Consider the following 23899-nt stretch of genomic DNA (forward strand, 5'->3'; position numbering starts at 1 on the left):
GGGCGCAGGGCCAGGAGGGGCAGGGCCCAGCCGACTTCCTCCTCCCGCCCCTCCTCGGCCTGCAGAGGGGCCGCCGCGCGGACGAGCCGCAGCCGAGCCAGCGGAGCGGGGCGCCGGAGCGCGGGGCCGGGGGCTGCCATCGCCTCCCACGTGACTGACCGCGCCTCCTGCCCCTCTCCCCCAGGGCCGGAGGCAGAGCCGGGGGCGGGGCCGCAGCCGCAGCCCCGAGGAGAGCGGAGCCACCTGAGCCGCCTGAGCCGCCGCTGGAGGACGCCCCGGGTCGCCGCTGCCGGAGGGGCTCGCCGCGATGGGCCGGGGGAGCGCGGGGCCGCCGCTGCTCCTGCTGCTGCTGCTGCTGCCGCCGCCCGCGCGGGCGCTCGTCCCCCGCATCAGCCTGCCGCTCGGTGAGTGCCGGGGCCACCCCGCGGGCCGGGCTCGGGGGTAGGGAGGGCGGCTGCCGACGCGCGGGTGCCGCGGTGGCGGTGACAAAGGAGGGAGGGGAGGGGGCTTGTCGCAGGCCAAGGGTCCATTAGGACCCTCGGCTTTTCAGAGCGCCGCAAGGAGGGAGGGAGGGAGCCTGCGGGGCCACCGGCCCCTTTCTTCCACTCGCTTTCGGGGCGGGGAGGGGGTCCGCCGCGCCCCCTTGGAGGGTGCCCTTTGGACGGTGGCGGGGCAGCCGGGCGCTGGCCCCCGTGGGCCCGCCCGCCCGTTGCTTGTGTTCGATGCTGATCCGAGCCGGCCCAGTGCGGCCCCCGGGGGCGGCGCGGGCGGCGGGGGCCGTGCCTGCTGCCCCATAAACCCTGGGCTGTTGGTATTCCCGGCAAGTCGCGGCAGGGCCCTGGGAGCCGCGGCAGGGCCACAGCCAGTCCTCCCTCCCGCGCCTCCGCTCTGGCTGGCGCAACCCCAGGCCCCGACACCGCAACCCCAGGCCCCGACACCGCAGGACGCGGCAGGACCTCCAGACGGGCCCCCAGATAGGGCGCCTGGCGCTCACCTCTGCTTGCGCGCACCCCTCCCTTTCCAGCTCCGCTCTCCCCTCTCCTGCCGCCCCTTTCACCTGGTTCCTTATCCGGCCCTTCCCAGGTCCTTCAGCTTTGGAATTAGAGAGGCTTGGATCCCAAGCCCATTTCTCCTCCTGGGCTGATACCTCTTTTCCCCGAGCCTCAGTTTCTTCATCTGCAAAATGGGCAGAGTCACAGATACCTTTCAAGGCTGTCTTGGGATGTGGTGAAACTACACATAAGGTGTGTTACTTGGGCATAAGGTGTACAGGTGCCCAACACACGTACCCAAGCCGGTGGTTGGTTGGTTACGCTGTATGAATTAGGATAAAGGATGGCTAAATTAGAGGTTACAGACGGAAACTGTACCAGACTCCTTTCTTCTTAGAGCATCCCCACCCCTAAAAGCACCCCATTTACAAGAGGAGAGAGGAGCAGAATCAGCATTTTAAGGCAGGGCTCTACTGGAGCCTGAGAACCCCACCTGCAGTATTGCAGGATGGAACTGAAATGACCTGGGTTCAAGTCCTGCCCTGCCGCTTAGTAACTATGTGACCTTGAGCAAGTTATGTAACTTCGCTGGGCCTTGGTTTCCTCCTCTGTAAAAGAGGGGTAATAATAGCACCTCCCTCAAGGATTAAGTGGGTTCGTGTTTGAAAAGTCCCTAGGACAGGACTCCAGGTGCAGAGAGGCTCCTGGTGTCAGCTCTCGCTGTTGTTATGGGCTGAGCACAGGCTTCTCTTCGCCCCTGCTCCCCTCTCCCCTGCACACCTTGCACAGTGCTGGCATGATCCCTCCTTGGCAGGGGCAGTGCCCAGAGCCCCTTGGGCGCTCCGGGAAGGGAGGGTAAACAGGTGTTTCCGGACCCAGGCCTGCTACCTTGCTATTTTTCCTGTTGTGGCCACAGCCCCTTTGCTCTCTGTGTTGGGAGAAGGTGGCACGAGGTGGGGACAGGTGCTCTGTTGGACTCCACTTCGGGCCTGGGAAGCCAGGCTAGCTCATGGGGCTCTGTCAAACAATGGGTTTTGTGCCCAACGCTAGAACTGGATGGGGGCACTCGTGGGGCGCCTGGAAGCGGGGAGCCGGGAGGAGGTCCACATGACAGCTAGAACATTGGGTTGTTGCCCACACAGCTCAAGACCTGGCCCACCCCCAAAGTCATGGCTGTCCCCAGGCCACAGCCCAGGCTTCCGGGTGCACACTAGTCGCCCCGCGCGGGCCACCTGCTTCACCCGTCAGGGCTGCCACGCTCGTCAGAGGTGCCCGGTCAGGGGGGCTGAAAGGGAGTCCATGCTCTGCTTGCTAAGCTGTGCACCCTAGAGAAAAAGGCCCTGCCCGCTCTGTCCTTGGGGCTGGGTCCACTTGGAGGGGACCCCTTTATCCCATCCCATCCCATTGAGGCCCCAACATAGGCTGGCTGCACGTGGACACCTGCACTTGGGAGCACACGTCCACACTTTGCCGAGCTGCCGCACACCCGGGAGTGCTCGCCTCACTGGCTCCCCCAGGCCCCGGTACCCACCTCCCCTCCTTCCGGCTGGCTGGGCGCCCCAGAAGGGAGCGCCGCCGGGCTCACCCTCTGGCACAGCCTAAGGCGGCTTCTTGCCTTTTCCCCAGGGGCTCGTTAGTCGTTCCTGGCAGCGTGCCTACTTTGCTGCCCCGTGGTGGCCCTGGGATGCCGGGACCCTTCCCTCCCAGCACAGGGACAGAGGCGTGGAGTGGGAGACCACGCCCCCTTTCCTGCCACCCTGCCCACCCCTACTAATCTCCCACCCCAGCCTCCCAAGGGCCCAGATGGACAGTGAGCCATGGCTGTGGTTTAAAACAAAATCCCTGGAGGCCTCGGGTCCAGTTTACTTGCCGCCTGGGGTCCTTCACCGGGAAGGTTCCAGTGGATAAGGGGCAGATTCCTGGGGCTCTCAGGAAGGGGTCCCCTACTGTGATGTCACCCAGTGGCCGGTGGGGAAGGGAGGATGGGGAGTCACTGAGGGCTCCACGGTCAGCAGGGCGAGCAGGGTCCTTAAGAAGTTACTAGTCCCTGTCCAAGGACTCCGTCAAAGAGGCCTTCGGGGTTCAGGTTCTGTGCCGCTGGAAACCGGGCTGCCTGGGGTTCCGGGACCGACGTGTCAGCAGGATGGGGCACAACGAGCATGCTGAGTGGAAACCCCGGGCTGGGTGCGTGAGCCCCGAGGCCCAGTGCCCTCCAGCCTGGCCATGCGCAAAGCAGCAAAACAAACCTGCTCCTTTGGCTCACCCGAGTTTTCTACGGGTCCCCTTATTTGGACAAATAAAGGGAGTTATGAATCCCCCCTGCCCCGGGAGTGCCTGGCTGGAAAGCTCTGGACACAGTGTTTCTGAAGCAGATTGGAAATAAATCTGCAGGCCTGCAAACAAAGCCCCGTGGAGTAGAGAGAGCGGGCACGCCCCCGGGGTCCTGGCTGCCCGAGAGGCCACTGGGAATCTCTTCCCACCTGGTTCTTGGCCTCCCTCCTCTACAGAACCTCAGCGGACCTGAGCCCTCGCCCAGCCCTTCTGAGCAGCCTGGGAAGGGCTCGGCCGTGGGGCGCCAGTGGACCTGGCTGCCACAGCCACTCGCCGCACGACCCGGGCAAGCCACCTGCCTCCCCCGAGCCCGTTTCCACGTTGGCAAGAGGGGAGCAAGAGCAGGACCCAGTTCCCAGGGTTTGGGGAGGATTCCTTGGAATAATGTATGCGAGGTGTTTGGCATGGTGCCTGGCACGTGCCCGTCCCCAGAGCCGGGCAGCAGCCTCGGTGCCGCAGTGGTGGAAATTCCCCACCAGCCTTGTTCTGTGAGGTTCTTTGCAGCAGTTTGGTGTGCTGGCTGTATGGGGGCTCTCTGCCAGGTGTGAGGTGTGGGGTGCCAAGACCTGGCCCCTGCCAGCCAGGGCTGCCCACCATGCTCAGCTCCGGGAGGCACCATTCACAGTGTGTGCCAGTGAACGGAGGGGTGCTCAGCCCACCCTGCACTCCGCCAAGGGCTGATTCCAGGGCATCCCCGGGGGTCCTGCTTCATCGAGCCCGTTGTTTTTTTTTTAAAGCTTTCCTGCTGCAGCCCTTTCTTCTGCCCTGAGAACCTCCTCTGCTTGGGGCTGGCCCGTGCCCCTCGCTGCTGCTTCTCTCTGCCCTTTGCATGCCCACATCCAGCTGGGTGTTGAAATGCCAGCCCAGGGAAGCTCTAAGCTTGTACAACCCAGCCCTTCGGGGGTGCATCTGGATGCACCTGCACGCTCCCTTCCAGGCAAGGGAGACGGGGTGGCACGGTGCCTGGGCTCGGGTCATGCCGTCCGCTGCTCCTTCCTGCGTCCCCGTAGGACCTGGGCTCGAATCGGTGGAGAGGCAGGTATGGGGCCCGAGAGGCCTCCCCGGGCCGAGAAGCCCCGGAACCTGCCGCCCGGCAGGTCGGCTCTGGGGGCGGCTGCCCGCTTGGGAGTCCCTCTCCAGCTGCTGTGGCCTGGCTAGCCCTCCCTTCTCTTCTCCGAGCATTCTGACCTCCCTGCCCTGGCAGCACTTCCGGCTGCGCAGGGGAGGCAGTGTCATCCACAGGGGTAGCGGTCTGGGGACAGATACCTGAGGTCCTGTGAGGCCCACCCCACCTCCTGCCGTTCTCGGCACAAGCCTGTCCTCTGCTCCTAGCCCTGCTGGGTCTTGGTCGCTCTTTAGCCACCGCTCCTGGGTGACCATCTCCACCGCAGGGCAGGAGCCAGCCCTCCAGCTCACCAGCGGCACAGCTGGGACCGTCAGGTTTGCTCCCAGCAGTCAGGGGGAAGGCGAGGGGAATTAGCAGGTGAAGCGCTGCGGGAGCAGCAGGCTTTCCACGTGGACCGTCCGCCTGGCGGGTGGAATTACTCCCCAGGACAGATGAGATAGCCGAGGTTCAGAGAGGTCACCTATTTTGTTCAAGTCACACAGCCCCACCTGCCAAGCCTGTGATCTTCCCTCTTCTCCGTGGGAACTCTCTTTGCTACGCTCAGGGGTCCCGAGACCCCCCTCCCGGCAGCCTCGTGGGATTCAGAGGGGTGGGGGTCTGTGGTGAGGGCACAGTAGCTCGTAGACAGAAACCCCTCATTCTACCGTGACTCCCGAAGAGGGGCCCCATCACCTGACCCGCCTCCTCTCGGCCTCCCCTCGCCCTTCTCTGGGGGAGGCGCTAACAGGAAGAGGGACGCAAACCACCCATCACGGATCGTCCCCGGCCCCCCGGGTGCCAGGCGCTGTCCCCGGGTGTGGAGGTGGCCCTGGCCCATTGTGTACAGGAGAGGAACTGAGGCTCCGAGCAGCAGCGAGTGCTCAGGGCCCCACGCTGGAAAGGTCGGGGACCAAGCTCGGGCCCCAGCACCGTGCCTCTAGCCAGCTGCCTCCCGCTACACCCGCGGAATGTCCAAAAGAAGCAAATGGCCACTCGGCCCTGGAATAACTGACAGGCTGCGTGTTTCTCTTTGGTAAAGGAGTCTATCGCCCTGGACAGGGCTAGGATCCAGGCGAGGGCCCTGACGGGGAGGAGAGCAGGATCGTGGGGTACGGGGGACCGAGGGCCAGCACAGGCTTGCAAACCGGGGTCACTGGGCCAGGTCGAGCCTGGAGGTGTATTTATTTGGCCTCCTTGTGTTTTAGAAAGGTTTTAGTTAGCTGCTGCTATGTAGAACTTGAGGAAATTATATGTAAAAATCCAGAGCTTCTGGGCTCTCTCAAGACCTGGCAAGGCCAGGCTCCCATTCCAGGTAGCAGCAGGCGACTGGAGCTAAGCCTTCAGAGGGGCCTCCTGGCTCCCGGCGGCTGCACCCCACCCGCCCTCATCCCTTGCTTCCCTGCAGACTTGGGTTTGTGAGTCAGGCCTGACTGCTGGATATTACGCAGGGAAAGCATGCTGCTCACCTTGCACGTGGACAAGGTCCCGAGCCAGAGCAGGGAGGAAGGGAGGCGAGGGCGAGGTGAGGGCCGTGGCTGGGGGTGAGCAGAGCTCCACGCTGCCTTCTGCTCCATCGTTTGGTCCTCCTGGCAACCCTTCGAGGCCCTGTCTCAGAGAGGGCAGGCAACGTGTCCAGGGTTGCACAGCTGATCGGTGCTAAGTCCCGAGTCCCACACAGGTCTTGTGACTCCCCATCCAGTGCCCTTTCTGGTTCCTCTGGCTTGCCTCCTCTCTCCCTGCAGCGCTTCTTTCCGGGTTTCGCACTTCTGTCTCTGGACCCAGGGATTCCAGCATGGAGCATTGAGCACCTGGGGAGGGCTCGGCGTGGGCACAGTGCCTCACAGACACGCTCTTGCAAGCATGACAGCTTCGGGACCCCCAGACACCCCCTTTGCACCTGGGCCCCTCCCTGGACCTGAAGCAGGGGCTTAGGACTTGGTCATTTATGCAATCAGCAGATGCTTACTGAGCAACTTCTTGAAACTCACCTGACCAGGCGACACAGATATGGATATGGAAAGGAGGCAGAGGGGAGCTCTCATCCTGGTGGCAGAGATGGGTGGGGGGAGCCTGTCCTCTTCAAACAGTGCGGCCAGCGAGAGCTGGGAACTGGGAATAATGGGAGCGCAGAGAAGAGGCCCTCGCCCGGTGGGGATTCAGGAAGGCTTCCTGGAGGAGGCGAAAGCAAGCTGACTCTCCGAGGATGAGTGGGAGTTAGTCAAAAGGAAGGGCATCTGGGCTGGGGAGCTGCCTGAGCAGGGACCTGGAGATGAGGAATAGCATGGTGTGCCCCTCCCGGAGGGGAGGAGGATGTGACAAGGGACGGAGAGCCAGGAGCTTGCACAGTGGGGCGCCATCGAGGCTTTGTAGGGGAGAGGGGCAGTTCCCAGATGGCCCTGTGGCTGCGTGGAGGCAGGGGCCTGCTGGGACGTTCAGGGCTGGGGCGGGGAGAGTGAGGGGATGGGTTTGGAAATACTGAGGAAGGACGTTGGCAGCATTTGGTTATGGGTCGGATGTCTGTGGGTGGGGACGTGTGACCCGCAGGTTTCCAGGTGGGTGAGTGGTACCCCACAGAGACGTGAGACCAGCCAAGGGGTGGGTCGGGGGCGGTGCTGGGGCCTGCCACGCAGGGTTGACTGGTGCGTGGGAGGAAGGCCTGCTCGTGGGGGCCATTGAAGCGATGGGCCAAGGGCAGACCCAGGGGTCAGGAACATTCAAGAGCAAGTCCTTGGGATTCTGAAGCCTGGGCCCGGGTAGCCCAGGTTCACGTCCATGCCCACGCTGGGCGACTGCCCCGGTGCGCTTGCCTGGAAAGTGGGGATGACCCTTAGCCCGTGTAAAGTGCCTCGGAAGCGCTGCGTCCGGTTAGCTTTCAGAGCGGTGGAGGCCCGGAGGGGACTCTGGGGGCACCGAGACCTACAGGACAGAGGACCCCTGCAGGCAGCGATGGAGGCCGCACCCCTGGCGCCTGCGATTTGGCAGTTGGGCGAGTCCCCCGCCATGGCGGAGCTGACCCTGCTGAGCTCGGGGCTGGCGGAGGCACACGCCACCGTTCTCTCCCCGCCCCGTTGTCTGCTCTCCGTGTCCATTCACTGTGTGTTCTTCTGTGTCCACTTGCATTCTTGTCAGTGGCACTGGGAATCTGTGATTCTTTTCGTTGCGTCATCTTGCTGCGTCAGCTCTCCGTGTGTGCGGCGCCACTCCTGGGCAGGCTGCACTTTTTTCACGCAGGGCGGCTCTCCTTTCGGGGAGCACTCCTTGCGCGTGGGGCTCCCCTACGTGGGGGACACCCCTGCGTGGCAGGGCACTCCTTGTGCATGTCAGCACTGCACGTGGGCCAGCTCCACCCGGGTCAGGAGGCCCTGGGTTTGATTTGAACCTTGGACCTCCCATGTGGTAGGCGGACGCTCTATCAGTTGAGCCACGTCCGCTTCCCCCACCGTTCTCTCTGGGAGTTGGATGAGGAAGGGGACGGGGAGGGTGGACGTGAAGGAAAAGGCCGCTTTCTGGGCGGTGGAGAGAGGGCTGACACAGGATTCCAACTCTCAGAATTGGGGGCCGGCGAGAAGTTGAGGCCGCTTATGCCCGATGGCCCTGATTTCCTCAGAGAAAGGGGAGGCCTCTGTTGAGAGGAGAAAGGCCTCAGGAGAGGAGCTGTTGGGGAACAGTCACCCCGAGCAGAGGGACAGAGGACCGTGGTCGTGGGGGGGGGGCGGGCTCGGAGGGGGGCATTCTGCACAGGTTCCCCGCTGGGGGCTCTGTGGGGCGGGGGGCGGCGGGGGGCTCTGGCAGGGCTCTGGCCTGCCCCTGGGGCCGCGGCCAGGTGGGAGGCAGGCTCTCCCCGGTGCGCGCCCTCCGGCCTGGGGTCCTTCGCCCATTCGCTTCTTGGTCACCTCGGTCCAGGGGAAGGCTTTTGGCCCGCAGCCCCACCCTCCTCCACGAGGGCGACCCTTCCCTGCCCGAGGACTCTGCCCCGGCGCTGGCCTGGTGGCAGCAGCGTCTGGCCCGCGGCTCGGTCCTCACGCCGGGCTGGGCTGTAGGAGGGCAGGACGTGCGTCCAGGTCACCGCCCCGCCCCGGTTTGCTGCTGATGACTGCTGAGTCGGCGCTCGGCCCCGGAGGCGGGGCTCTGGCTGGTGACCTGGCACGACAACTGGGGAAGCGCTCAGCAACACCTGGGGAAGCGCTCAGCGGGGTCTCTCGAGGGACCTGCCGGGCCCCAGCCCCGCTCTGGGGACCTGAGTGGAGCTGAGGGACAGAGCGGCTGCCGGCCACCCCTCGGCACCAGGCCACCTAGCCTGCCCTGACTGCTCAGGGTGGCTGGCGTTTCCTGCCCCGTCCTGCTGGGGCCTGCGGAGAGGGGGATGTCCGGGCCAGGTCAGCGTCTCGCGGTGGTGCCCGGAGCCCCGGGGTGGGGAGAAAGGCCGGGTGCGGCCCTGAGTCACGCCTGCCACATCTCCTGCCTGGCCGGGGTGGGGACCGCCTGGGGTGGGGAGAGCCTGAGCCCTGTTCCTGTCTCACCTCAGAGAGCCCCGGCTTCCGGCTGAGTCACAGGGAAGGGGAGAAGGCCTTGAGGCTGGGGGCTGAGTGGTGCCCGCGTCACTTCCTGTCGAAAGCCCCGGGCCTGGGGCTCGGGCTGGGGCCATGGGGCCTGCAGGGGCCCTGGCAGCCTCGCCCGACAGGCCCTGTCCTAGGAGGCCCGGTGCCAGGGCAGCCCCTAGCCGACCCCCACCCCGCCCCCGTGGGGGTCGCTCTGGCCCTCGGGGCGCACTGGCCTGGAGAAACCATGGGTCAGGCCTGTCCGGAGAGGCTGGTTTCATCTCCAGCGGGACATCCGGCCCCAGCCTCAGGCAGGCCCTGCTCTCTCCAACTGACCCTCTGGGGAGCGGCACAGAGAACAAGGTCAAGGCCCCGAGGTTGACCAGCAGTGACAGATGCCGAGTGCAGGGCTCCCCAACTCCCCTGCCTCCAAATGGCAGCAGGAGTGAACATGCAAGCACGGACAAGCCCTGCGGCCTGGCTTGCGCGCACACGTGCACCTCGACAGGCTCGGGCAGGCCTCGGCACAGACGGCCGTGCTCACACTCAGGGTGGGGGTGCCCTGGGCCCCTGGGCCTCCCGGCAGGGCCACCAGGCAGCACAGACCCAACTCCTGCAGGCCTCAAACACACGCCCCTGCCTCTGGCCACGAGACCCCCCTGCGAGCGGGCACAGGGGTAGTTAGAGTCACCCGGAGTAGCCATAAGGACGAGGGAGGCCCGGCTCCTCCGAGCCGCCCTGTTCCACTGACAGCACTCGCCGGGCTGGATTTTCCTGCAGGGCTTTGGGGTTGTTTTTTTATTTTGTTCCACTTGCCCGACTGTTGACTGTGTGCCAGGCAGCACGCGCGCGCTAGAATAATATGTGCACAGTTGTTGGGAGCAAAGCTGCCAGTCTACGTGGGTTATTATGTAAAATATTATTTACATTCTTAATCTCACTTCTCTTGACAGCCAGCTAAGCTGAGGTGCTATCATTACCCCCATTTTGCAGATAAGGAAAGTGAGGAGCAGAGAGGTTGAGTGACTTCTTGTGCCGGGGGCTCACGGCTGGCGAGGGGCAGAGGCAGGACTGGAACCCAGCTCTCTGCTCGCCTCCTCTCTCTCTCTGGCTCACCCAGGGGGAAGGCGGGTCCACCGACCAGGCCCGGGGAAGCGCACGAGGGAGGGCCTTGTGGGCCAGGATGCCATGGCTTTGAATCCGAGGGGACTCTGGGCAGAGGAACGAGGGCATGTGTGGAGGGGGCTGCCCACAGGGAGCACCTGGCCTGCGGAATCCCTGGCACTTCTCGGAGGCCCATGAGCCCCCCTCTTGCCCCCGGCCTAGCAGGAGGAGGCCCCGGGGGTTCCTGACAGCTGGCTTGTTTGGAGGGCTGGTGGGGCGGGGTGGCTCCTGGGCAGGCTTCCGTCCCCTCTCCCAGGCCTGATGGGGCTGGGCTGCCAGCTGGGGCTTACCTCTGACCTTTGGCATCTCTGTATCCGGACAGGTTTCTGGAGCGGCCTCCCTCTCAGACGTACAGAGCCCGCCCAGACAGCAGTGCCCCCTTCCCTGCGGGCAGATAAGCACTGGCACATGGGAGCCAGCCCGCACGCTCAGAAGTTCTCGTGGGAGGGACGCCAAAGCTAAGGAGGGCCTGCGCTGTTGGCCCGGGTCTCCCTGACTGCGCGCAAGGCTCCCGTGGGCTTTTTACTTTATTTTACTGGCCTTGGGGTATGCCGGGGAGAACCGCGGCTCCGCGAGGCGAGGGTCCCCGAGCTGCCCTCAGGAAGGGCTCGGGCTGCACTTCTCAGCGTGGTCTCTGGACCGCCTGCCTCGGAGTCGCCCCGGGAACCTGGGGCACCCCGGCGCCTCCCGTTCCCAGGCCTCCTCTCACACCTGCGGCACCAGGTGTGCTGGCCTCCATGCCAGCTTGTCTGCTCTCTGGAAGTTGCTTAAGCTCGCGGAAGCCCCATTTCCTCAGCTGTGAACTGGGGATAATAATAGCACCCGCTTCCCGGGGTAGCTGCGGGGATGCAAGGAGTTAGGACCATCTCTGACGGCACCATCCCAGGAGAGGGGCTGCCCCGGGCGGTGGCTCCTCCTGGAGCAGCTCACCAGGAGATCAGGCTGCTTGTTCCCGAGGACCCGGTGGCTCACGGCATAAAGTGCAAGCAATGCACTTGGGCCCCATGTTTCGGGGAAATTTCTGGTCTGGACAAAGTGGCGGGTTAGTGCTGGGATTTTCCTTGGGCCTCCGTGTGAGGGGTTAGGAATTGGGGGCAGAAGACCTGGAGGCTGGAGTGGCTCTGAGTTAGGAGTTAAAAGAGGCTCTTTACCTCCTCCAGATCACAGCTGTCCTAGGGAAGTAAGCTCATAAAAAGCCTGGATGTGGGAAGCAGGTGTGGCTCAATTGGTAGAGCGTCCGCCTACCATATAGGAGATCCAGGGTTCAAACCCAGGGCCTCCTGGCCCATGTGGTGAGCTGGCCCACACGCAATGCCGATGTGTGCAAGGAGTGCTGTGCCACACAGGGCTGTCCCCTGTTAGGGGAGCCCTGTGTGAAAAAAGCACAGCCTGCCGAGGAGTGGCATCACACATAGGGAGTGCGCCCCGCAAGGAGAGCCACCCCACACAAAAAAAGTGCAGCCTGCCCAGGAGTGGCGCTGTACACACAGCTGTTGCAGCAAGATGACGCAACAAAAAGAGACACAGATTCCTGGTGCCACTGACAGGAATGAGCAGACAAAGAACACACAGTTAATGGACAGAGAGAGCAGACAATGGCGGAGGCAGGGGAGGAAGGGGAAAGAAATAAATATATCTTAAAAAAAAAAAAAAGCCTAATGTGTTCCTGCTCGCTCAGGTAGTGAAGACAAGGTAACTTCATTTACCTTTTCTCTTTGGCCACTGGGAGGCTCAGAGCTAACTGTGCAGGCAGGCCACCACTAGTGACTATGAGGACCTTATGGCCTGCTTGTGTGAATCTGTTCTTCCTTTCTGGTTTAGATGTTTTCTTCAGATTTGGTTTTATCCCTGCCTCTGATTTCAGTGTTTCTATTTCGTCACTTTCTTTTCTATGTGATTTCCTCGTCCTTTGTGGAACCAGGCTGGGGGTATGTAATCCACTTGACATGTAAACACACATGAAGCTGTCTTTCTAACTGCTTTTTGGCATGTTGCCTTTTTCGCTGCTTCTGCTTCAAGAGGCTGCGCCTGTGCACCTGGTCATCTCCCACTGGTCAGTGAGGATGTGCCTGAGGCTACCGCTGGCGTGGCTGCTTCCTGCTTGATTTTCTTTTCTCATCAGCCGCTTGAAATTTTTAAAATAATGTCTCTCCAAACTCATTCATCACCCAAAGCACCAATAGGGGATCGGTGGACATGTTTCCTTCTTTTTTTGTTCTTCCTTCCAGCTTCTCTCTTTTGCGTTAGACAAGTAGAACCTGCATATTGTGGAAAATCCAAAAATGATGGCAAATGAAAAGGGAAAATTTGTAATTCTCCCAGGGAAAATTGCTTTTCCACATGTCATGGTTCAGCCCTCTGGATTTTTTCCTATGCTTATATTTTCCCAAAGAAAATAGAATCTGTTTTATAAATTTCATTTTCACTTAGCGGTACATAATAAATATCTTTCCTTGTTTTTTCATATTTGACAGCAATAAAAGATTTTAAAAATTTATACCAAAGATCCTGGCACATGGTTAATATTTTTTTTAAGTATATTAAAAAATTGTGCTTACTGTGCAAAGCAGCAACTGCCGCCATCTCCCCCAGCCCCAGGCCTGATTGTTTAAACGGGGAAACTGTCTACTGCTTGGAGTTTTTGTTCTAGAGTGGTTTCCTGCACATAGTTAAATAAAATGCTAAGCCCACTGTTTCTTGGCTTGTCGACTTTAGACATAACTTGACTTGCTGCTGAGAAGAATGAGGCTTTCTACCGCTTACACTGCCCAAATAACGCGCTTCTATTTCTTGTTCCATGACCATGGGCAGTCACTCGTGGCCTTCACTCAGTTGGGGATAATGGAGATTCCACTGTTTTCTTCGCCACCGCCCCCCCATCACCGTGACTGCCTCTTGTACCTGAGCGCTTCCGAGGTGGAGGGTGATAACCTCTCCATTCTGCTTAGTGACCGCAAGGCCTCCATGAGGGACTGGGTGGCGCTAGAAAGGGGAGACCATGCCCGCCGCTGGCACCGCGCTGCCGATGGAAATGGTCCTCACAGCAGGGCCAAGGAACGGGCTGCGCTTACATCTACTTCTCTTTGGTTCTAAAGCCACTCGAAGGAGGGTGTTAAATTTATTTTCCTTTCTTGTATTCTGTTATGTTCTCAAAACCCATCAGGTTTGTTTTTTTTTTTAGTTTGCTTTGTATTTTGACCGTGCCTTTCGTACACAGCTTTGTTTGCTTGTTTTTCTGGAGCTTCTAATGCATTGTCATTTTTACCAGCTGCGCTGTATGCAATCGAATGGAGTATCATCATTTATTTTCACCCAATCCTCTCTGGTTGGGTACCTCATTGGCTTCCAAATTTTCACGAGTACGAACGGCGCTGTAATGAATGTTCTTGCGCCTTCGTTTCTTATATACTGCTTGAGAGGCCAGCGTTTCTGGCCTGTTCCCCCGGCCCCCCAGCCCCTTGTCACCAACCACCTTGCTGACCTCCCCAATTCTAGAGGTTGGTACAAGAGGCTTCTCACGGGCGGATGGCCCCCAGGTGAAGTCCATCTTCCTCTCTCCAGGCTCTGAGGAGCGGCCGTCCCGCAGATTTGAAGCCGAAAACGTCTCCAACTACACGGCCCTTCTGCTGAGCGGGGATGGCAAGACTCTGTATGTGGGCGCCCGAGAGACCCTTTTTGCCCTCAACAGCAGCCTCAGCTTCCTGCCAGGAGGGCAGTACCAGGAGGTGAGCAGGGCGGCCCAGGGCCATCCGGGCTGGGCACAGAAGCAGGAAGCCTGACCCGGACTGAGCCCGACGCGCACGGGGCAGAGAGGCTCGGCGAGGCCTCCACCCCCCTTGCACACGTACCCTCCCCGTTCTCGTTCCCAGCTTCAGTGGCGCGCAGATGCCGACAGGAAGCAGCAGTGCAGCTTCAAGGGCAAGGACCCCCAGGTGAGCACCCCCTGGAGGCCTCCTGGGCCGTGGCAGGGAGGGAGGTGAGGTGGTGGGCCTGGGCCCAGGCTGGAGGCAGGAGGCGGGAGCAGTCGCAGCCAGGTGTGGCGGGAAAGGCACGGGCTTCCGAGGTGGCCAGAGCTGGGTTTGAACCCCAGCCCTGTACTTATCACTCACCCCTGTGACCTTGAGCAAGTGATTCGCCTCTCGGAGCCTTAGTGCCCCTGCCCGAAACCCGGGGGTGATGACACTTGGCTCCAGGACTTGCTGTGAGGGCTAGATGGACCAAGGGGTGTGAGGCACCTGGTGCATATTGAATGCCGAGTCAGTGTCCGCTTCCTGCCTGGGCAGCACGGGGTGGGAAGTTGTGTCCCGCTGCAGAGGGGACTGATGTGGCAGGCCTGGTGGAACCTGGTCAGGTGTTGGTTGGGTCGTGGCCGGTTCTGGTCCAGCCCCGGCTTCCTGAGGACTCTCCACCCTGCGCAGAGGCCTCCAGTCCTGAGCGCAGCAGCTGGCAGCTAAGGGAGGGGGCAGGAGCCCTGGGCTCGGGGTCAGGACTTAGGTTTGCACCCGACTGCCCGATTTGCCATTCCCGGATTCACAAATACTTTTTAAGCCCTAGCTCGGCCCAGATGCTTTTAGGCACCTGAGGTACCGTGTGTGTGGGGGGAACCAGACGGAAACCAGTCGGTTTAAAAGGTGGTCAGGTACACTTCGTCAGAGTGACCCCTGCGCGCAGATGAGGAGGAGAGGGATTGACCACGGGACTTGGAGAAGGAACAGGGCTTTGGGCTCCGTCTGAATGAGGCCCGTGGGGACCGAGCAGAGGGTGACGGGCCTGATCCGGGCTTTGGAAGGACGGCTCTGCTGCAGGGGTGAATGGCCTCCACAGAGGGGGACGGGGGCAGGGGGACCCCCTGAGGACCGGGAGGTGATGGGGGCTCAGGCCAGGGTGGCCTCAATAAAGGGAGCGAGGAATGGTCCGAGTGGGGGGCCGGGCTGAAGAGGGAGCGGCAGGGTCGGGAGGAAGGGGTCCAGGTTTTCCACCCGGGAGCTGAGGGGGTGGAGGGGCTGCGAGGGAAGGCGCAGGAGCAGGCCTGGAAGCTGGGTGGAGGCCAGTCAGACACCCTGGGGGTTGATGCCCGAGGCCAGGAACTGGGGGGGGGCAGGGCTGAGGTGCCCCCACCCCCGGTGCCCCCACCCCATGCTGTGGCATCCTCCCCCAAAGTCGGTTGGGAGGGACCAGGGATTCGGAAGAGGACCCTGGGGGAGCCAAGGCAGCCCGCTGGGTGAGATTGTCCCCTCCCCCCTAGGACCGAAGAAATGTTTGCAAACCACAGAACTGGTTCCTAGGGACCCCCCCGCCCCAGCGCACGGCCTGCGGCCCTCTGTCGACGCTGCCCGGCGGAGGCACCCAGATTCCCCTTTACTGGGTACTTGAAGGCTCCACTGGGCAGCGGCTGCAGGACCAGCTCGGGCCTAGCAGGAGGGCTCGGGGGTGCCCCCTGGTGGCGTGCTCGGACCTGGGCCCTGACGGCCTCTCCTTCCCCCAGCGTGACTGTCAAAACTACGTCAAGATCCTCCTGCCACTCAACAGCAGCCATCTCTTCACCTGTGGCACGGGGGCCTTCAGCCCCGTTTGCACCTACATCGTGAGTGTCTCCCCTGGGAACTGCCCTTCTTCCCGCCCTGGGGTGCTGCTCTCCAGCCCTGAGCATCGGTGGCCGTCAGGGCCAGGGGGCAGCTTCGAGGCGCACTGGGCCTAGAGCCCTGAGGCCATCACTCCAACCCCCAACCCTGGCCGGGCAGTGGGGCCAGTCACAGGGGAAGAGGGCACATGAGATCACCTGGGACAAAGGTCCTAGAGGCCCACGCCCTGCCACCGCCCTCTGCTTCCTCCAGCTGTCCCAGTGCACACACCCTTACAGAGGGTGGCCTTTGGGGGCTGGGCCCCAGAGCACCAGCTCTGGAGTCAGGCGGGCCTGGGTTGGCCTGCCTGGTGGCTCCTGTCACCTTCCTAAGCCTCGCCGCCTCTGTCAGACATGGCTAATGGGGACCCTGCGATGGACACTGGCGGGGAGGAGGGCTGTGGCCGTTGGCTCACGGTCACCTTGCCTGCCCCGGCAGGGCGGCCTCCTCTGGCCCTCCTGTCCCACCTGCGCCCACCCCTCGTTCCCGGGTGTGCCCCTCAGCTCACCTGCTCCCTGTCTGCGCCCTGCAGAACATGGAGAACTTCAGTCTGGCCCAGGACAAGGCGGGGAATGTCCTTCTGGAAGATGGGAAGGGCCGTTGTCCCTTTGACCCAAATTTCAAGTCCACGGCCCTGGTGGTTGGTGAGTGTTGGGAGTAGGGTGGGTGGCAGGGTGGGCCCTGGGCTGGAGCTGGGGGCCTCCACCAGATGCTGATTCCCAGGGCCTGTGTGGCCCCCAGGTCTGGCTTTTCCCATTTCCTGTTCCCTCCCCTCCCCGGGTGAGATGTGGGCAGTGCTAGGGTCGCTCAGGCCCTGAGCGGGGAGAGGGGCCGTGCCACGGGCCACTCCCAAGGGAATGTTCTCCTGGCAGATGGGGAGCTCTATACTGGCACGGTCAGCAGCTTCCAGGGGAACGACCCCGCCATCTCCCGGAGCCACAGCCCCCGGCCCACCAAGACGGAGGGCTCTCTCAACTGGCTGCAAGGTGGAGTCCTCCCCCGGGCAGTGCCCGGCCCGTGCCCTTGGCCGTGACGGGAGCTCTGGGGGAGGGGGCATTCTCCCCCAGACCCGGATGGGACTCCGGGGCTGACTCTGTCCCCCGGGGTCCCGCAGACCCAGCCTTTGTGGCCTCGGCCTACATCCCCGAGAGCCTGGGCAGCCTGCACGGCGACGATGACAAGATCTACTTCTTCTTCAGTGAGACCGGCCAGGAGTTCGAGTTCTTCGAGAACACCATCGTGTCCCGCATTGCGCGCATCTGCAAGGTGAGGGGCGGGCTGCCGCGTGGGCACCCGCAGACACTGGGGGCTGCAGATCCGCACCTCCCCTGCCCTCCCAGGGGAAGAGCTCGGCTGCAGGCTTTGCTCTCTCTCTTTCTAAATGAAAATACCCCTCATTATGTTTTTTTACTTCAAACATGAGAAAATACAGAAGAGCACACACACAAATCACCTACAAGGGGGAAAGGCCGTGTGGCAGCGTGATTAAGGGCCCAGATTCTGGAGGCCTGCTGCACGTGTGACCTTGGGCATTCCCTTTCCCCTCTGCTGAAGAGCTCCCTCATCTGTTACATGGGAAAAACGACGATATTCATCTCGCAGCTTAAATCAGTTCACCCACGTATCGCTTATAGAAATGTAGTAGGCAATACCTAAAAGGTTGACACTTAGTGTGAAAATCCCATTGCAAGAGGTGACCACTTGTTTTATTTTTAATTTTTTAAAGATTTATTCTTTATTTGTATCTCTCCCCTTCCTAGCCCTCCCCGACCCCAGTTGTCTGCTCTCTGTGTCCATTTGCTGTGTGTTCTTCTGTGTCTGTTTATATTCTTGTCAGTGGCACCGGGAATCTGTGTCTCTTTTATTTTGTTGTTGCATCATCTCGCTGCATCAGCTTTCCATGTGTGCGGTGCCATTCCTGGGCAGGCTGCACTTTTTTCGTGCTGGGCGGCTCTCCTTACAGGGCGCACTCCTTGTGCATGGGGCTCCCCTATGCGGGGGACACCCCTGCATGGCAGGGCACTCCTTGTGCGCATCAGCACTGGCGATGGGCCAGCTCACGCCACACAGGTCAGAAGGCCCTGGGTTTGAACCCTGGACCTCCCATGTGGTAGGCAGATGCCCTATCCATTGAGCCAAATCTGCTTCCCACCGCTTGTTTTATATTCCTTGCTTATCTTTTTACATATTTGTATTATTAAAAGTAACACGACAGTAGCTCTATCATTTTTTAATTACTTGCATGCCTGAGTTGTTGTGGGGCTCTCTAGCTTCCCTTCTTCACTCAGCAGTAAGCCATGGACATTCCCTTCTTCACTCAGCAGTAAGCCATGGACACCTCTCCCTGTTGTCCCTGGCCCCTTCAGCCACAGTAAGGAATGTGCTGGCATTTGCTCGCACAGCCTCCTGGGGACCGGCGCTCGCCTCCGCGTTTCCTTGCTTTTCCGTGTCGCTCGGTGCTGACTTTGGCTCGCACTGCATTCCTGAAGTCGCCTCAGCGCCCTCTGAGGACACTGGCTCACGCCTAAGCCCAGCCTCTCGCTCCCTGCAGGGTGATGAGGGCGGCGAGCGGGTGCTGCAGCAGCGCTGGACGTCCTTCCTGAAGGCCCAGCTGCTGTGCTCCCGGCCCGACGACGGCTTCCCGTTCAACGTGCTGCAGGACGTGTTCACCCTGAGCCCCAGCCCCCAGGACTGGCACGACACCCTCTTCTACGGGGTCTTCACTTCCCAGTGGTGGGTCCCCTGGCCCCGCGGGGGCTGGGAGCGAGACGGGTGGCCGGCCGTGGGGGCGCCTCGGGGCTCGCGGGCTGATCCGGCCCTTTCCTGGCAGGCAAAGGGGGGCCACGGAGGGCTCCGCCGTCTGTGTCTTCTCCATGAAGGACGTGCAGAGGGCCTTCGACGGCCTGTACAAGGAGGTGAACCGCGAGACGCAGCAGTGGCACACCATGACGCAGCTGGTGCCTACGCCCCGGCCTGGAGCGGTGGGCATTCCTTTCTGCACCCAGGGGTGGGCGGGAAAGATGGGCCCCCACACCGGGACGGAGGCTGACTGGCCGTGGGCAGGTCACTTGGCTTCTCGGAATCTGTTTTCTCATCTCTCCCGCGGGGCCATGAGCCGGGGCCTGCTTGTCTTGCCGGGCTCGAAGCAACCCTTCCCGCCCGCCTGGGGCCGGGCAGCCCCCGCAGTGTCTGTCCGTGCAGCCCTCTCCCCCACACAACCCCGAGCTCCTTGAGGACAGGGGCTGGGTCTCACCTAACTCCCGAGTCCATGGCCGTCACAGGGTCTTTCCTTCCAGCCTAAGGGGCTCCCCCAAAAGCAGACCTGGAGACAAGGATGGAGTGATCCCCAGAAGTAGTGTGAGGGGACAGAAAAATGCAGGGGGGGAGAAGAGCAAAGAAAGGCGTGGCAACCAGCGCTCAGGCCCGCTCGGGACCCCTGAGACCACGGGGCACATCTCAAAATTGCCCCCTGGGTGTTGTCACCGACTCCCGGCCGAGGGTCACTCAGTTTGTCGCAGCTTCGGCTCCCACAGAGAACTCCCTCAGGCAGACGCAGGAAGCCCCGGGCAGGAGTGGGCCCTCCTGGGGACGGGGCAGCAACAGTGCCCGCCACACCAGGACGCTTCGGTCAGCCAGGCTCCCTGAACATCCGGGGAGAGGGTGCCACGGCAATGGGAAGCGTGCTCTTGGGTCTCCGGGCCGGGGGTGGGGTGAGCACGGAGGAGGCATGGCCAGGAGCCGGGGCAGCTGGAGGCCTAGGCTTGCCCACGTGCCACGCCTTGGCCTTGGGCCTCCAGACGGGCTCCCGAGGGTGGGCACACGCCCCTGCTGTCCAGCGGGAGGCAGGGCCCCCGCCTGCTTGCTGCCCTGGACGGTGCTCCCCTCACACTGCCGCCTTCTCCCTCAGTGCATCACCAACAGCGCTCGGGAGAGGAGGATCAACTCGTCCCTGCAGCTCCCGGACCGCGTGCTGAACTTCCTCAAGAACCACTTCCTGATGGACGGGCAGGTCCGCAGCCACCTGCTGCTCTCCCAGCCGCGGGCCCGCTACCAGCGCGTGGCCGTGCACCGAGTGCGCGGCCTACACCGCACCTACGACGTCCTCTTCCTGGGCACTGGTGGGTGCCGACAGTGGGGCGGGCTTGGGGGCGGCGGGGGTCTGCTGCAGCGTGGGCGGCCTGCTGAGCCCTGTCTGCGCTCCAGGTGATGGCCGGCTGCACAAGGCGGTGGGTGTGGGCTCCAGGGTGCACATCATCGAGGAGCTCCAGATCTTCTCCCCAGGACAGCCCGTGCAGAACCTGCTTCTGGATGCCGACAGGGTGAGCGGGCGGAGGCCAAGCACCGGGTGCCCCTTCGTTATTGCCAAGCAGTCCCCGCTCAGCCCAGCAGGATGGAAAAGCCACAGGCTCTAGGCTCCGTACCCCCATGAGCTATCAGAAAGTGGGGGTGCCTGGGAGTGGGAGCGGTGGCCCGCGAGCAGGTGCTCCGGGCCCCTCAGCCCCGGTGTCTGGCTCTGCAGGGGCTTCTGTATGCCGCCTCGTACTCGGGCATCATCCAGGTGCCTGTGGCCAACTGCAGCCTGTACCAGAGCTGTGGGGACTGCCTCCTCGCCCGGGACCCCTACTGCGCTTGGAGCGGCTCTGGCTGCACCCACGTCAGCCTCTACCAGACTGAGCTGGCCTCCAGGTGAGAGCTCCCCCAGGCCCCCTCCCACCCACCTGTCCCCACGCACGTGGCCCTGGACGCCTTCCCCGGGCCTCCCGGGATCCCCCCAGGCCTCAGTGAGGTCCACGGCCTCGGCTACCTAACGGGCTGCCCTTCTTAAGCTCCAAGGAGAGTGGCTCGGGCTGAGGATAGCGCAGCGTCGTGCACGTGATTAGCACCGCTGAAAGGGTCGGTTTGCCTTACTCATCTGTAAAGCGGGACACGAGGAGGCCAAGGGTGGACTGTCGCAGTTCTGAAATGTGAATGTCTAAGTAACCAAAAGTAAGGGCTTCGGAATAGCCCATTAAAATTGTTTTCAGAATAATCTATTTGAAATGTAAAGTGTTCACATAGAAAACTTAGAAAATAGGCATAAGAAAATAAAAAGGAGCAGGTGTAGCTCAGTGGTTGAGTGCCTGCTTTGCATGTACAAGGTCCTGGGTTCAATCTCTGGTTATCTCCTAAAATAAAACAATAACAACAAAACCCTAATGCTACCATCCAGGGAGAATCACAGATTTTGAGATTTTGGTATACATCATCTCAGATTTTTCTCATGTGTAAAATATATAAAAATATATATATTTTAAATAAAGATGATCTCTGTCCCATTTGTAGTATGCTGGCTTCACTTAAGGATATACCTAGTGCCGATTTTGTATTTCAAAAAACCAGGCATGGGAAGCGGATGTGGCTCAGGCAATTGGGCTCCCACCTACCACATGGGAGGTCCTGGGATCAGTTTCTGGTGCCTCCTGGAGAAGGCAAACTGGTGCGGCACGCAGGTGCGGTGTGCTGATTCAACTAGATGACGCAGCAAAAGAGACACAAAGAGGAAAGAGTGAGAGATCACCTGAGGAGGCTCAGGTGATCAAGCACCTCTCTTCCACATGGGAGGTCCGGGGTTCAGTTCCTGGTGCCTCCTAAAGAAAAGACAGCAGACAGAGAGCACACAGCAAATGGATAGAGAGAGCAGGCAGCAACTACAAAGGAGGGGGGAAGGCTGAAAAAATAAACCTTAAAAAAACACAACAAAACCACGTTTGAGTATACATAGGTATGTCTGGAGAGTTTACCCCAGGAAGCTTCGTTGTGGCGGTCCCTGTGTGGTAGGATTATATGTGGTTTCTGCGGTGGTTTTATCTTTTGTGCTTAGTCGGGTTTTCCAAGATTACTGTGTGCACCAAAACTTTCATTCTTTATTAAACAAATCAGTGCACATGCATGACTTTACACGTATAGATCCAGCAAGCCTTCCAGGCTTTTCTAAGCACACATAGTAACTTTATTTGAAGCCAGAAATGCACAGAGAGAAGAGGTGCCGATTTAAACCCTGCAGGGGTGAGAGAGCAGCCCAGGGCAGCCCCTTGCAGGACTGGTGACTGCGGGCCAGGGGCCTTCCTGGCTTATTCCAGACTCTCTTTGGTCCTCAGGCCGTGGGTCCAGGACATCGAGGGGACCAGTGCCAAGGACCTTTGCAATGTTTCCTCCATCCCACCCCAGATTTTTGTACCAACAGGTAAGGTGCTCATGAAGGCGTGGAGGAGGGGCCTGGGGGTGCATCTGCTTGCAGCGCTTCCGAGCCCGGGTGGGCGTAAATGCGTTTTCTGAAGCAGGGCCCAGGGCAGGGAGCCTCAGGCGGTCCTAGGGGTCCCCAGACAGAGGCGGGCGGCCCCCGGCCCTGGTGGACACTAGCCGCCTTCAGCCATGCTGCTTCCATCCGCAGGGGAGAAACCGTGCGAGCACTTCCAGTTCCACCCCAACACCATGAACACCCTGGCCTGCCCGCTTCTCTCCAACCTGGCGAGCCGCCTCTGGCTGCACAACGGGGCCCCCGTCAATGCCTCGGCCTCCTACCGCGTGCTGCCCACGGGGGACCTGCTGCTGGTGGGCAGCCAGCAGGGCCTGGGGGTGTTCCAGTGCTGGTCCCTGGAGTTTGGCTTCCGGCAGCTGGTGGCCAGCTACTGCCCCGAGGAGGTGGAGGAGGAGGCGGTGGCCAGCGCAGGCCGGGGCGCCAGCGTACCCGTCATCATCAACACGTCGCGTGTGAGCGCGCCGGCCGGCGGCAAGGCCAGCTGGGGCGCCGGCAAGTCCTACTGGAATGAGTTCGTGGTGATGTGTGTGCTGTTTGGGCTCGCCGTGGTGCTTCTGGCTTTATTCTTCCTCTACCGGCACCGGGACGGCATGAAAGTCTTCCTGAAGCAGGGGGAGTGTGCCAGCGTACACCCCAAGACCCGGCCTGTGGTGCTGCCGCCCGAGACCCGGCCGCTCAACGGCGTGAGCCCTGCCAGCGTCCCGCTGGACCACCGAGGCTACCAGGCCCTGTCCGACAGCCCGCCGGGGCCGCGGGTCTTCACCGAGTCAGAGAAGAGGCCGCTCAGCGTCCAGGACAGCTACGTGGAAGTGTCCCCCGTGTGCCCCCGGCCCCGGGTCCGCCTGGGCTCTGAGATTCGGGACTCCGTGGTGTGAGAGCGAATTTCTAGAGGAGGCCACCCTGACTTCAAGGGCTCTGAGTGCTCAGAGGGGCCGCTGGACCTGCGCTCCCCGTCCGATGCCGGCCAGACCTCAGGCGCAACCTGGTGCTCTTGAGCCCACGAGAGGCCCCAGCAAGCCAGGCGACCATGGCTCGGGGGTCCGGGCTGAGGGACGCCTCGGTCTGGGGCCCAGGGGCCTGCCGGGTGGGCAGAACAGTGCTCCTTAGAGAAACTGAGCCCTTTGTTTCAGAACACAAGTAAAATGTGAAATGAGGGACAGTGAAGAGTGCCGCGCAGGCAGCCGCTCCAAGGCATGGGCTCCTGGCCTCTACTCGCGCCCGGGGCGCATGTGGACTTGTCCAGAGTGGTTGCTGCAGACAGAGTTGGAAATCCCTCACCAGCTAGCCTCTTCCACCTCCCATCTTATCCTACTGCCACAGGCAACCCCTCTGCAGAGCCAGAGCCAGCTCGGGCCTCTCGGCTGCTCCTTGGGCCCTGCCAGCTGAGCATGTCCTCGTGGTCATCGTCACACCTCCTCGGAGCGCAGGGCGAGGCTGGCACCACGGCCCTCACCAGGCCTGGGCTTGGGTCTGCCACCTGGATCTCTGCGCCTGTATCAGGCTGTGGCCACAGTGTCTGGGCCTCGTGAGCCCAGGAGGGGCTTTGTGGCATGACGCTCACCTTCCCCCCGGACTGCAGGGAAGACACTGCTGCCTTCCTCAGGCCAGCCCACAGCGGCCCACCTCACCATGCGTCTCCCCCCAGCTCCGCCTGAGAACAGTGCCCTTCCCAGGCCCCATGCACCCTCACCCCTTGGCACCTCCAACCTAAGGGATAGTAACACTGCCCAATGGCCCTGAACTTACATGGGTTTTTATATTGTTTTTTTTAAATAAGATGCACTTTAATTTTTTTTTTTTTTAATAAAATCTGAAGATACGGAATCTAATTGTGGTCCTTCTTTCTAAAG

At 61.4% G+C, this 23899-nt stretch overlaps 1 protein-coding gene across 2 annotated transcripts; it reads left to right on the forward strand.

The window, feature by feature from the left end:
- The first annotated feature begins 200 nt into the window (after positions 1-200).
- On the forward strand, positions 201-23873 carry SEMA4B (semaphorin 4B). 2 transcript variants are annotated; one of them, XM_058294694.2, is made up of 14 exons: positions 201-404; positions 13692-13855; positions 14000-14062; positions 15616-15714; positions 16284-16395; positions 16624-16737; positions 16866-17017; positions 18303-18484; positions 18582-18732; positions 19659-19869; positions 19955-20070; positions 20271-20437; positions 21889-21974; positions 22182-23873. In XM_058294694.2, the coding sequence occupies exons 1-14, from the start codon at positions 308-310 to the stop codon at positions 22922-22924; spliced, it is 2457 nt and encodes an 818-aa protein (XP_058150677.1). In that variant the 5' UTR covers positions 201-307; the 3' UTR covers positions 22925-23873. The 2 variants fall into 2 exon arrangements, with proteins under 2 accessions (XP_058150677.1, XP_058150680.1); XM_058294697.2 differs by lacking the exon at positions 201-404 and adding an exon at positions 8695-8804.
- Positions 23874-23899: the final 26 nt, after the last annotated feature.

This window comes from Dasypus novemcinctus, chromosome 3 (genome assembly GCF_030445035.2).
Source record: "Dasypus novemcinctus isolate mDasNov1 chromosome 3, mDasNov1.1.hap2, whole genome shotgun sequence".
NCBI classification, from domain to species: Eukaryota; Metazoa; Chordata; class Mammalia; order Cingulata; family Dasypodidae; genus Dasypus; species Dasypus novemcinctus.